Source organism: Hydra vulgaris, chromosome 07, assembly GCF_038396675.1.
Source record: "Hydra vulgaris chromosome 07, alternate assembly HydraT2T_AEP".
NCBI lineage: Eukaryota > Metazoa > Cnidaria > Hydrozoa > Anthoathecata > Hydridae > Hydra > Hydra vulgaris.
Genome location: NC_088926.1, coordinates 35,466,166 through 35,480,000, shown reverse-complemented (window position 1 = coordinate 35,480,000; position 13,835 = coordinate 35,466,166). Strand labels below are relative to the sequence as shown.

The 13,835-nt window shown below is 30.2% G+C and overlaps 1 protein-coding gene across 2 annotated transcripts in view; it reads left to right on the top strand.

The window, feature by feature from the left end:
* The window catches only part of LOC101238750 (sperm flagellar protein 2), a 130,559-nt gene that overhangs the window by 78,185 nt on the left and 38,539 nt on the right, over positions 1-13,835 (top strand). For both annotated transcript variants that reach the window (XM_065801745.1, XM_065801744.1), the window contains 5 exons: positions 4,097-4,200; positions 4,894-4,957; positions 5,071-5,187; positions 10,474-10,561; positions 12,800-12,929. In XM_065801745.1, the coding sequence (XP_065657817.1) occupies positions 4,097-4,200; positions 4,894-4,957; positions 5,071-5,187; positions 10,474-10,561; positions 12,800-12,929 (503 nt within the window). The remainder of the gene's footprint in view (positions 1-4,096; positions 4,201-4,893; positions 4,958-5,070; positions 5,188-10,473; positions 10,562-12,799; positions 12,930-13,835) is intronic.

The window sequence follows — 13,835 nt, the reverse complement described above, 5'->3', positions numbered from 1 at the left end:
ATCGTCAAACCTTTGTTTTCAGTCAGATTAGGTTATCCTGCTACTGGTAACATGTAATCCAGTACAATCTGTTTCATGGCCTGCTGCCTTGTAGGATACGCCTTTTTAGGCAAAGGCTAGGAGATGCCAACTCCGATTTAAAACACCCCCTGCCTTGGGGCTCTTGGTTGAGTAAAGGCTAGAGATGGTGTCTCGATAAAAATACTCATCTTGGGCAGATGTTAAATGCACCCAGCTACTGTCTTGTAGAAGGCCTCCTAGGCAAAGACTTAAGGGGTAAACAGATTCTATCTGTTGACCAGCCTCGCACCCCTTCTTCATCTATTAGGCTGGCGCAGATGTATTTTTGATACATCGTTTCCAGTTTGGGATGTTGAATGCTGGATCTTCTTGACTCAATGCATGGGTTTTGCTTGTGTCTCTGTTTTTATGACTAGGCAACTCATTCTATTATCTTCTAATGAGGGTACAGCTCTAAAACTCAGTTTTATGGTTCTGAGGCCGGCTGGTAGTCAGGTTTCCCGAACTCTGTGGTAGCTCTCAGAGAAGCTGATTCCATCAACAGCTGAAAAATATCAAAGTATTAACAGTGCCATGTTGCGCATCGATGGTGTCCCTGTTTGTACTTTTGGTGTGCATTGCGGAGACCACATTTGGAGCCCTTTGTTACGGCTTAGAGTTTATTAGTAGTAATGAGACAATTGCTTGGGCTAATAAACAGTGTTCTGAGTACTATCTATGCTTTGAGTCAAGTTCTTCAATCTAATTTAAAGATGAATAAAGTACCAAAAACTATAAAACACAAAAAAAAGATCATCATCACCAAGTTCTCTAAACCTATCATTCACTAATATTCGTGGTCTTTGAAGTAACTTTTCTTCTGTTGAGTCTTATCTCTTGCAAAGTTCACCAGACCTACTTGCTCTTTGAGAGACTAATTTGAGTTCGGCTGTCTCATCTTGTGATCTTAGTGTTAATGGTTATCTTCCTTCAATTCGTAAAGACTCCAATGGTCACATGGTTGGCCTGGGCATTTACATTCGTAAGAATTCACCCATTTGTCGTAAAACTAGGTTTGAATCCACAGACTATTCTTTAATGTGCTTTTGTTTAGCACCACTTCACTCTATTGCCTTTCTCTTTGTTCTATATCGCTCTCCTTCATCCCAAGACTGCACTCTTTTTGACATTATTTCTGATCATATTGACCAAGCCCTCTCTCTTTATCCATCAGCTAATATAGTTGTTGTTGGTGACTTTAATGCTCACCACTCTGAATAGCTTGGCTCTTGTGTCAGTGCTTCAGCTGGCATTAAAGCCCACAACCTTTGCCTTTCTCAATCCCTAACTCAAATAGTCAACTTTTCAACTCGCTTTCCTGGCAACCCGAATCATCTACCTTCTCTACTCGACTTATGTCTTGTTTCTGATCCTAGTCAGTGCTCAGTTTCTCCACATTCACCCTTAGATGCTTCTGATCACAGCTTGATCTCTCTAAAACAAATATCTCATTCTTCTTCATCACCTGAATCCCCCTATTATCGAACCTCTTACAACTACAGTAAAGCTGACTAGGATTCTTTCCGTGATTTTCTTCGTGATGGCCCTTGGGTAGAAGTCTTTTGACTTCCTGTCAACAAATGTGCTTCTTTCATAACTTCGTGGATTCAGGCTGGCATGGAATCTTTTGTTCCCTCTCGACGATTCCATGTCAAGCCTCACTCTCCTCCATGGTTTTCCTCACACTGTGCTGCTGCAATTGCCAATCGAAACCGTTACTTCCATATTTATCAGCAAAACAATTCTCCAGAAAACAGACGTCTGTTTATTACTGCCAGAAACAATTGTAAAAAGGTTTTGTCTAACGCCAAAACCCGCTATTCTCAGGTCATGAAATCTTGTATCTCATCTCAAAAGTTAGGCTCTCGTGACTTCTGGAGAATCTTCAATAATATCAATAATAAGGGCAAATCTTTAATTCCACCTCTCTTGTATGGTTCAGACTTTGTCACCTCACCGAAAGACAAAGCCGAATTGTTTGCTAAAAACTTTTCATCAATATCATCTCTTGATTCCACTAGTTGGGTTCTACCTGATATTGCCAACAAACAGGTTGATCCATTGCTTGACATTCATATCACTCTAGCATCTGTATCTAAAATGATTTCCTGTCTAGACTCTTCTACAGTTCGTGGCCTGGACAACATACCTGTTATTGTCTTGCAGAAGTGTTCCCCGGAGCTGTCGTCTATACTCTCAAAACTATTCAACAAGTGCTTATCAGAGTCTTGTTTTCTAGCCTGCTGGAAAGCAGCATCTGTTATCCCCATCTTCAAATATTCTGGAGAGCAATCTGATTCGTCTAACTACCGTCCCATTAGTCTTCTTCCTATAATAAGCAAGGTTTTTGAATCTTTAATTAACAAGCACTTAATTTCTCATCTTGAATCTAATAACTTACTTTTTGACTATCAATATGGATTTCGATCTTCTCGTTCTACAGCTGATTTGCTAACAGTAATAACTGACAGGTTTTATCGTGCATTAGATGAAGGTCTAGGGGTTAAGGCCATCGCTCATGACATTTAAAAAGCTTTTGATAAAGTTTGGCACGCTGGTCTTCTCCATAAGCTTTCTTCTTATGGTGTATCTGGTGTATTCTTATTCTGTAACTTCAGGGGTTCCTCAAGGTTTTATCCTTGGCCCTATACTCTTTTTAATTTACATTAACGATCTTTCAGATATTCTCACATCTTAGGTGGCATTGTTTGCTGATGATACTACCATTTATTCTTGTCGTGATAAGAAACCAACACCCTCTGATTGATTGGCATTTGAGCTTGAAAAGGATCTCACTTCTGCTACAGCATGGGGCTCACAGTGGCTGGTGAACTTTAATTCACATAAAACTCAATTTTTTTCAGCCAATCGTTATCGCAATAAGATAGTTCTACTTATATTTATGAACGATGATGTACTCGATGAGTCATCTACTCTTCATCTTCTAGGATTAACTCTTACTTCCAATCTTTCTTGGAAACCATATATCAAATCAGTTGAAAAATTAGCATCTGCTAAGGCTGCATCTCTTTATCGAGCTCGTCACTTTCTTACTTTGAATTCTATTCTTTATCTCTATAAATCTCAAATCCAGCCTTGTATGGAATACTGTTGCCATATCTGGGGCGGTTCTTCTAATGATGTCTTTTCTCTTTTAGACAAGGTGCAAAAATGCATTGTAAACATAGTTGGACCTGCTCTTGCAGCCAACCTCCAACCATTATCACATCGTCGTAATGTTGCTTCTCTTTCTCTTTTCTACAAATACTATAATGGGCACTGCTCTAAAGAGCTAGTGTCTCTTGTGCCATCTACTAAAATTCATTCTCGTGTTACTCGTCATTCAATTAAGTGTCATCCTTTTTCTGCGACTGTTCCTAAGTGCTTCAAAAACGCTTACTCGTCTAGTTTTTTACCTCGAACATCAGTTCTTTGGAATTCGCTTCCTTCATCTTGCTTTCCTGATTCATATAATTTGCAATCCTTTAAGTCGTCTGTCAATCGTTATCTTGCTCTACAATCTTCATCGTTTCTCTTTCAGTAACTTCCAACTTTAATTAGTGGCTGCTTGCTGCCTTGTTGGAAGTGAAGATGTTTAAAAAAAAAAAATTAAAAAAAAAAACAACTTTTGTTTTACATTTTATCAGCCGACCTGATGCAGACCTCACACAGATTAAGGTTGGCAAATTATTACTGACCTTATTTTTCCTAATTCTGAGGACTGCTTCATATATACATACGTGTACATATTTATATGTAATGCATATGCATATATATATATATATATATATATATATATATTTATATATATATGTATATATCAATTATATATATATCTTTATCTATATATATATATATATATATATATATATTTATTTATTTAAATGTATATATATATATCAATTATATACATATATATATATATATATTTATATATATATATATATTTATATATATATATATATTTATATATATATATATATATATTTATATATATATATATATATTTATATTATTTTTATTTCATTTTTTTTAGCTTACAACTGAAGCAAAATTAGGAAAACAGATAGCTTTGTGTTTACAAAATGGTCAAGCTCTACATGATCAGTTATTAGTTGATGTCTTACTCTGCAAAATACAGTAATTTATGCTTCTTAATATATTTTTTCTTTATTCTAAATTGATATTTAATCATTGGATTATATATAAAAACAACTAATAATGTAAAAGTTTCACCTTGTCCCTAAAATTTGATTTTAGTTGAAAAATATTATTACATTATATGAACAGCTATAGTGCAGTGGTTCAAACTAAATCTAATTGTCAGAGGTTTGCTGTCAGCTTTGACAACATTAGTAATGCAAGAGGCATGAGCTTTCTCATTAAATGCTATTTTTTTTTGTGTGTGTGGATGTTAAAGTGCTAAAAGCACTTTAACATCCACACACACAAATAAAAAAAAGGGTAAAAAAATGTGTTACTTTTTTTTTTAATATCATTTTAAAATCTTACAAAGTTGTGTTTTTATAATTAAAAAAACCCTATAAAGTTTGATGTTTTCACTAAAAAATTGTTTTTATTTTGACTATGAAAACATCATTGATCACTGATAAAATACTGGCTCACTGGATGCTTATAAAATATTGGATACTGGATAGATAAAAATTGATACAGCAAGTAATTGAATTAACTCAATTGATTTATTGAGTTAACAAATATACTGTATACACTATTATTTTGTTTTATTTATTAGGAACATGATGATAACAGTAGCAAGATTTTTTGAAATCTGATATTTTGCAAAGAGTTTAGTGTTGTTTTTGTTTACTTTAGTGGTTTGCCTGAAGGTACAGGATGGATTATTGATGGATTTCCTGTTACACTCCAACAGGCTCAAGTATGCGCTTAGTTTTACCAATACATGTTATCTTTTCAAATTCTTTTCACAAACAGATTCTGTTACTTCTTTATTCCAAAAAATATTTTATTGCATTAAATTTTTTTTTACAGACATTTGAAAATGGTTTAAGTGGATATGTTGTTCCTATTCAAAATGTTGCAGGATTGAAGGAAGATAAAAAAACTAAAAAGTTTAAACTTGCTTCGGATCCTATCCCTCCACCTCCGGTATAATGAAAATATTATATCTTTTTATAAATATACAATGTTATTTATTATACGCAACATAATACAGCTACGTATAAATATATATCCTTTTTTTTCTTCTCTTTCTTCTATTCAGAAATATTTTCATGAAAAATCATATATTTTTATCTGATGATTGCAATAACCATGAAATTAACAGTAGTAATAAAAAAATGTAGTTTTTATATTTTTATATTTAGTTTATGAATATGTGTTATAAGCAAGTGTAAATGACAATTAAGATGATATATATATATATATATATATATATATATATATATATATATATATATATATATATATATATATATATATATATATATATAATTCAAAGTGTGTCTAGATTCTCTCGACAAGTCTAACTTTCTTCCACCATGCTTAGGGAATATCCATACGAAAACTGGACCAATCTGAACAGTTTTAGGGGTCGCTATGATTTCAACATTTTTTTTGACAATGCTTGATTTTTACGAATTTAATTAAATTAACTAAATAGTTTAATATTAATTAACTATTTGATTAAATTCGTAAAAATCTATTATTGCTAAAAAATTAATTAACAGCTAATTAAATAGAATACACAATCATTTCAACTTAAACTTTTCCATATAATTGATAAATAATAAAAGTATATATTTGTTACTTATATATATATACATTATGCAATATTCCGGTGAAATTTGAATAGTATGTAATTTGATTACTCCGTGTCAATATAATTTTATGAAATACTATTTAATCCATGTCTAATGGCTATATTCCTCCCAGGTGAAGATTTGCATGTTAATCCAATGGTTAATAATAATAATAATTATAATAATAATAATAGTATATTAATATATTATAATAATAATAATAATGTTATTCCACTTTTTTGTAATATATATATATAGAAGTTAGTGTATACTTTTATATCAACAGATTCATCACCACTTATTGCAGTTAATACAAAAAGCTCTGCAGAGGTATGGCTCATTGGGAAGGCATCTAAGCAGCTCTCCTCATCAAGATTGGCAACAATAGGAGATGTCCTCTGGTGTCTCCTTTTTCATCATCTGGAAGAGCATCTTACAATAAAGGACAGCATTTACCATATGATTCATACGCTGATTGTTATGTGGAATAAGGCCAAAATCCCAACACAAAGAATTGATTCTGGTGAAAGAAAACTTTGGAAATTATATGATTTCTATCTGCTCCTAAAAAAGAATCGAGTTACTGACCTGGATAGCAGTAGAATTAAAGAACAGATGTTCAAGGACACACTTTATAAGCTTTTTGACTTGGCAACTAAAACTGTAATGGAGACAATAACCATTGCTGAAGACAATTTCTTGCAATGCAGTGAGAAGATGTTATTAGCTGCAGCATGGTCAGAATTAATAAAAATCTATTAGCAAAAGAAGCCAGGAAGAGCGCTCGAGATCAAGCATATGATGCAAGGTTATCAAAACAGTAACACTCCAGTGGTCATTTTGATCCTGTTTCAGCCAACATAAGCAGCTCAGATGATAGTCAAGACAGCAATGACAAACTGAGTTTTAAGATTCCGTCTTCTGCATCGCAATCTTAAACTTACTTTAATCATTGCAATCATCGCAATTCTTCTACACCAAAGCCAAAGTGTCTGAAGAGTATTGTTAACTGTGGACCACATTGCAGTGATTGTAACTGGAAATAGTTTGAAAAAATTGCCAAATGTTTCAAAAATTGAAAGAGGAACATGCAGCAGCTTGCCTAAAGATTTTGGATGATTGGAAAATTTGTGAAAAACTTCAGGATTTAGCCTTTGACACAACCTTGTCCAACACAGGTATCCACAAAGGAGCTTTTGTTGTCATCGAGAAAGCAGTTTGTTGTGAGCTTGTAAATATTGGTTGTTGCCACCATATTCTGGAGGTCATTCTGAACGATGTATTTACAGCTTTCTTTGGTGGACCTGAGGTTAGCTTGTTCAAACGGTTTCAGAAGAAGTGGCGGTATTTTCAGCAAGCAAGATTCTTGTCAACTAAAGATGAGCTCTGTATGGGAGATATGGAAATCCTTCGAAATAAAATAGTAGCGTTCTCATTTTGTCGATGGTTTCATTTCCAAAGCCATGTCTAATAAATACCGACTTCAACAGACTAAAGATGTTCATGACTATGAGAACCTATAGTTTATTCCAGTTGTTTATATATGTGTATATATATATATATATATATATATATATATATATATATATATATATATATATATATATATATATATATATATATATATATGTGTATATATATATATATATATATATATATATATATATATATATATATATATGTGTGTGTGTATGTATGTATGTATGTATATATGTATATATATATATATATATATATATATATGTGTATGTATGTATGTATTTTTATGTGTATATGTATATGTATATGTATATATATATATATATATATATATATATATATATATATATATATGTATTGAAAATACAAGATTTAGCCACAGATTTTTTTCTGGTGTTGCAATCTAATACTATGGTGGGGTTCAGAAATAAATAAAGCTGCTTTCTTTTATTAAATTTCTTTTATTAAATATAACTATAGTGAGTACAAGATGATAAGAAAAAGTTTCTTCACAGAGTGTAATACGGTATAGTGCCAAACAAAATTACTTGTTTTTTAGGACTAGAAACCATGATTTCTTTTTTTGTGCACAAAATGGCTTTCGCTGGTTTGGTATCTATTGTCTATGACATTCTACTACTTAGAGAACTTTGCTATGTCTCCAAGAATTTACCAGTTTCTTTAAATGATTTTGGATGTGGAAGAGCACCAAGGACCTTTGTAGCATCAGCTCCAGATACAAGGTCCATTCCTTTGGAATCAAAATTGTTCCTAAGTTTTCCATCCTAATGTACCAACATTTCTGGCGATAGTATTTAATTTTCTTCGATCATCAAACTTATCTCTGGTACAATGACAGTTCTATACTGGAGGGCTGTACTTGCATTTAGACCTAGCTTGTTAGGATCATCCCCGCATGCAGCTACAAGGAAGTACACAATGGCACTAAATTTGATGAGATGTTGTTTTGGATCCTGCATGACAAAACTTCTGGGTTTTTCTATATGTCATGAGGAACAAAGATATCTATGCCATATTTAACAATTCATTTGTTTTACCTAACTGTGCACTGGTGCTAACTTTTTCGATATTCTCATCCTCGCAAGAGCTACTGCCTGGTTCAAGAGTTATCATTTTGAAAGTATGTTTAAATGGGTTCATTTCTTCTCATTCAAGATAATTTTTTTGTCTATTCGCTTTTTTGTCTTTTCTGTGACTTCCTTGTCCACCCCAGAATACATAGCTACTCTATAACAGAAAATGCTTTTCATAAATTTAATATCAACATCAATGGCATTTTGTTCAATTTTAGTTATCCCTTTTTTAGTTATAATCTTTCAACTTCATCAACGTAATGAATTCCTTTTCAAAGTAATCTTTGATTACTCTACCAAACATTGTTTCCCAATAGATTTGCGGTATTAGCTTTCTTATAGTGTAAGAACACATTGTCTATAGCTTCAGATAAAGCTTGATCCTAGTGCAAATCTTTCAGGTTTGATAAAAGGCATAATAAAACCTGTCTCTTAGTTGGCAGTTTTTAAACCTTTATTTTTTTATCATCATCTCCAGAAGTAGTGCCAAGTAAGAATTTCAAGTGCTTATCTTGTTTTCCAGCCTGCTGGAAAGTATCATCTGTTATCCTTATTTTTAAAAATTCTGGCAAACGATTTGACTCGTCTAACTACTATTTAATTAGTCTTCTTCCTATCATAGCAATTATTCCTATATTAGCAATTGGTTTTATCGTGCATTATATAGATTTAGAGAGGTTAGGGCTATACTCTTGATATTTCTAAAGCCTTTGATAAGGTTTGGCATGCTGGTCTTCTCCATAAGCTCTTATCTTATGGTGTATCAAGCAACATCTTTAAGATTATCAAATCTTTCCTTACCAATCATAGTGTAAAAATTGTCCTCGATTGAAAACACTCTTCTTTATTTCCTGTAACTATATACAATTGGTTGCTAAATTAGTATTAGTAAGGTTGCTTTTCTTTATTGTGCCGGTCATTTTCTTACTCCTGATTCCAATCTCTACCTTTTCAAATCTCTTATTCGTCCTCGTTACAAATTCTGTTGTCATATTTGGGCTGGTTCTTATATGGTGCTCTTTCTCTTCTAGATAAAGTCACAATTGGTGCTCTTTCTCTTCTAGATAAAAATACAATGTAGTTGGACCTGCTCTATTTACTAATCTTGAGTCTCTTTCCCATTGTTGTAAAGTTGCATCTCTTTCTCTTTTCTACAAATACTATCATGGTTGCTGCTCAGAGGAGCTATCATCTCTAGTTCCATCAACTAAAACTCATTCTCGCTTGACTTGTCATTTAGATAAGTCTCATTTATTTGCTGTATCTGTCCCTGCATGCTCTAAATACTTTTATTCCCTGCACTTCAATCCTTTGTAACTTTTCCCATCTTCATGTTTTCCTGAACCAAAACACTTCATCTTTTCAAGTTCTGTTAATTGTTTTCTTGCTCTGTAACTTACAACTTATTTGTGGTTGCTTGCAGCCTTGTTAGAAGTGAGAGTTTAAAAAAAAAATTATACTTTTTTAAATTTACATTATTCTCCCAGAAATTCTCACATGAATGTTGGCATTATTTGCTGATGATATTACCATTTATTCTTGTCTTGAAAAGAAGCCAACTCTCTTTGATTGCTTGGAGGGGGCATTTGAGCTTGAAAAGAATCTCACTTCTGCTACAGCAGGAGCTTTCAGTGGCTGGTGAACTTAACTGAGGTACATGCTAATTTTTAACAGTTAATTGTTATTGCAACAATCTAGATCTTCCTATATTTATGAATAGTAATGTACTTGATGAGTCATCTACCCTTCGTTTTAGAATTAACTCTTACTTCAGATTTTTCTAGGAAATCATGTATCAAATCCAATGCAAAATTAGCATCTGCTAAGGCCGCATCTCTTCGTGCTCACCACTTTCTTACTTTATCTCTATAAATTTAAAATAAAATATATTATATATATATGTAGTAAATTATTATAAGTAAAAATAGTATATATAAAAAATATATATTTATCTTACAAATAATAAAGTATGCATTCACAAAGTTCAGAACTGTTTATTGTTTATAGCGTTTATTTGTATAACTTTTTTAAAATAGTTATTGAAAATATGTATATTTTAGCCCAAAGCTCCTGTCAGTGGTCTTGATATAGTTATTTTTTTGGATGTTTCTGATGAAGTTATCTTAAAAAGAGCACAGGGAAGAGTTAGTAAGTTATTTTTATTTATTTTGCTTCAAGATTTTAAAAATTTTTCTTCTTTTTTCAATTTTTTTTTAAAATTCATTTTAAATCTAAATGTATGTTTATGAGAAAATTAATTACCTGTGAAATTGGTTTAAAACTCTATAGTTTTTATGAAATTTGTATTATGTCCTAAAAAATATGTTAAGTGTATTCCATAAAATCTAAAATATTGGCTCTTTTTCGCTTAAATGACATAAATAGTGTGGCTATTTTTGGATTTCTACTGTTGAGTTATTTAAAATCATAAGCATTCATTAGTTGTTGTAATTTAATATAACAATAATGCATTTAATAAAAATCAGTTAAAAAGTAAAAAAAAAAAAATGAAAGCAAAACAAGTTTTGTTTTGCTTTCATTTAAATGTTTTGGCATAATATTACCAACATATAATTACAACTCAAGGAATTCTTTTAATTCTATGGTTGCATGGCAATTAAACAATTCTGTGGTCAGTGACACAAGCAATAATACTTTAAAAATCAACAAATTAAAAGTTTAATTTGTGAAACATTTAATAAAATAAAATAAAAATTATTTGATGATTGTTCTTAGAATTAAGTGAAATAGTTTTTTTTTCTAAAAAGCTCTTCTAAGATAAATGGCTTGATGCCCAAGTGGGGTTCTGTATAGCCTCAGGGGTCAGCTTGCATTTTAAAACCCGATGTACCAGTCAAAATTTGACAGATTAAAAAAAAAGGGAATATAAAATACTCAAGATCTTTTTCTTTTTTTTTTCCTCACCTCTCAACTCTGTAATTAATTTTATACAATTAGTCAGTAATCATTTTTAGTTAAATATATTTTTAAGTTTAAGTTTAGTTGGCAGGTTTAAACATACATCTTGCTTGTGATTAACACTTTCTTTCAAAAAAAATTAGTTTTTCTAATCATAAACCTAAACATGTTTCATTTAATCTATATAAATGATTATCTTGGGTATGACATACCATTTTATAAAAATTAAAATAATATCCTCATGAGTGTTTCTTTCTCACTACTTAATTGTGAGCATAAGTAAGATTAAGTTATTTTAACTTTTACTAGTTATCTATGGAAAACCACCAGACAAATTCCATACCATTTAAAGAAGTTAAAATATTTTAAAATATTTATTTTAAAATATTTTAAAATATTTATTTTAAAATATTTTAAATAAAAGAAATTGCGACTACTTATGCATGTTATTCATTATCGATACATCAAATATAAACATCAATTAAATGCATGTAACCCTAGTGCAGACAGAAGTGTTTAAAAACATAAAATCTATTTTGAACCTCTTACAGTTATTTTAAAATAAAACATAAAAATTTTAATAACATATTTTAAATCAAATCTTTTTTATCATTGTTTTTATCAATTAAACTAATGTTTAATTTAAAACATTTAAATTTTTAAATAAAGAATTCTTCAAAGTTTGAATTGAATTTTATTATTTGATTTGACAAAAAATTGGATCGTTAGTAAATATTATTTTTACTTTTTTTTATATAATAAAATTATTACTTCTTTTTGTCTAATATTTCAATTAACTTATGTTTAAACAAATAATAAATTAAAATATTTAAGTTTTTACTGTTATTTTTGCAGCCTTTTTTTTTTTTTTGCAGCATTTTTTTTTTTTTTGCAGCATTTTTGCACTTTTATTGTTTTATTTTTTCATAAAATTTTGGAATATGATAAGTTAACCTTTTCATCATAACAGTATTTACGGCTTTTAATGAGAATGATAAAACCTTGAGTGATAAAAATTTGAAGACCAGGTATTTTTGAAGATATCAAAATTTGCAATCACTTAATTTGCCCCTTGTTATATTATTACTATTAATATTATGGTGAAAATGTATGATAAGATGATTTATTCAGTTAATAATTCAGGAAAATAAACACCATGTTAAACAAATAAAAAAATTTAATTTTTTACCCTGTATATGAAAAGCTTTATATGTAGGGATGACATTAACTTAAAGTAGTTTTATCATTAAAGGTTAGAGGTTATAGGATACGTTTTTTTGATTTTCATAAACATGTTAATCAAATGTGTTTAAATATGTTACATATATAAATATATAAGTTTAAATATATGCCAAAAATAGAAATAATACAGTCAATAAGATATTAGTTACAAAAATAATTTACATAATAAATATATTCAAATGGTATATTATAGTAATAACTCCTTTTTTTTATTTATTTTACTAGCCAATCAAAATACAGGTGAAGATTTTCATATTGAATTCAAACCTCCATTAGAAAGTTGTTATTCTAAAATGAATCAGAACTTTGTCCCTGTTGTTGATCCTTCTAATGAAAAAGAGCAAATATTAGTAAGGTATGATTTTTCATTTCTTTAATTGTGTTGTTACTGTTTGAGTTGATTGCATTAGAATTATTAGTTTAATTAAATCATTGCAATTAAAAAAATGAAAAGTGAAAATGATATTAACTAATTATGAATAAAGAGGAACATTTGATTTGATAAAATGTCCCTTTTCCATTTACATATTAAGTGAAAAAAGGGATATTTTGTGTAATAGGTTCTTAAAAATAATCTTTTCAAGGCAAAATACATTTGAAGCATAAATCTTTCAAAATTTTAACTGATGTGTCCTTAAAGACAATGCCACATTGCATATCAAGCAATTTAAGTTTTTTCAAAGTTATAAGCCAATAAAAGCAATTGTCTGACAAAGTTAGCCTAAAATAAATCCTGATTTTATTTTGTATGTAGCTTGGCTTTTTTAGTTTAAAAAACATTCAAACACTTAAAATCATAAAAATCAATTACAATTTATGAAAATGCAACCATAACATTTTTATCTATTTATTCACTTAAATTTTTAATATAAAAACTGCATACATACTAAACTGTTGTTTATCATTGTCGAAGCCATTTAATTAGTTTCTGTTACGTTTGATCAGCCTTTATTATTGATATTTCTGAATGGCAACACTTCTACTGAGTTGTCTACTGTAGTTGTACTCTCCATTTTCTTACTTCTGATTCTCTACCTCTACAAATATTTTATTTGTTCCTTTACAGAATACTACTGTCATATTTGGGCTGATTTTTTGGACAATAGCAAGTTTTCGACAAGATCAACAAAACTTATTGTAAATGTATTTGAATCTGCTTTATCTACCAAGCTTGATACAATGTCTCATTGTCGTAAGGTTGCATCTTTTTCTCTTTTCTACAAAAACTATCATTATGGCTGCTCAAATATGCTATTATTTC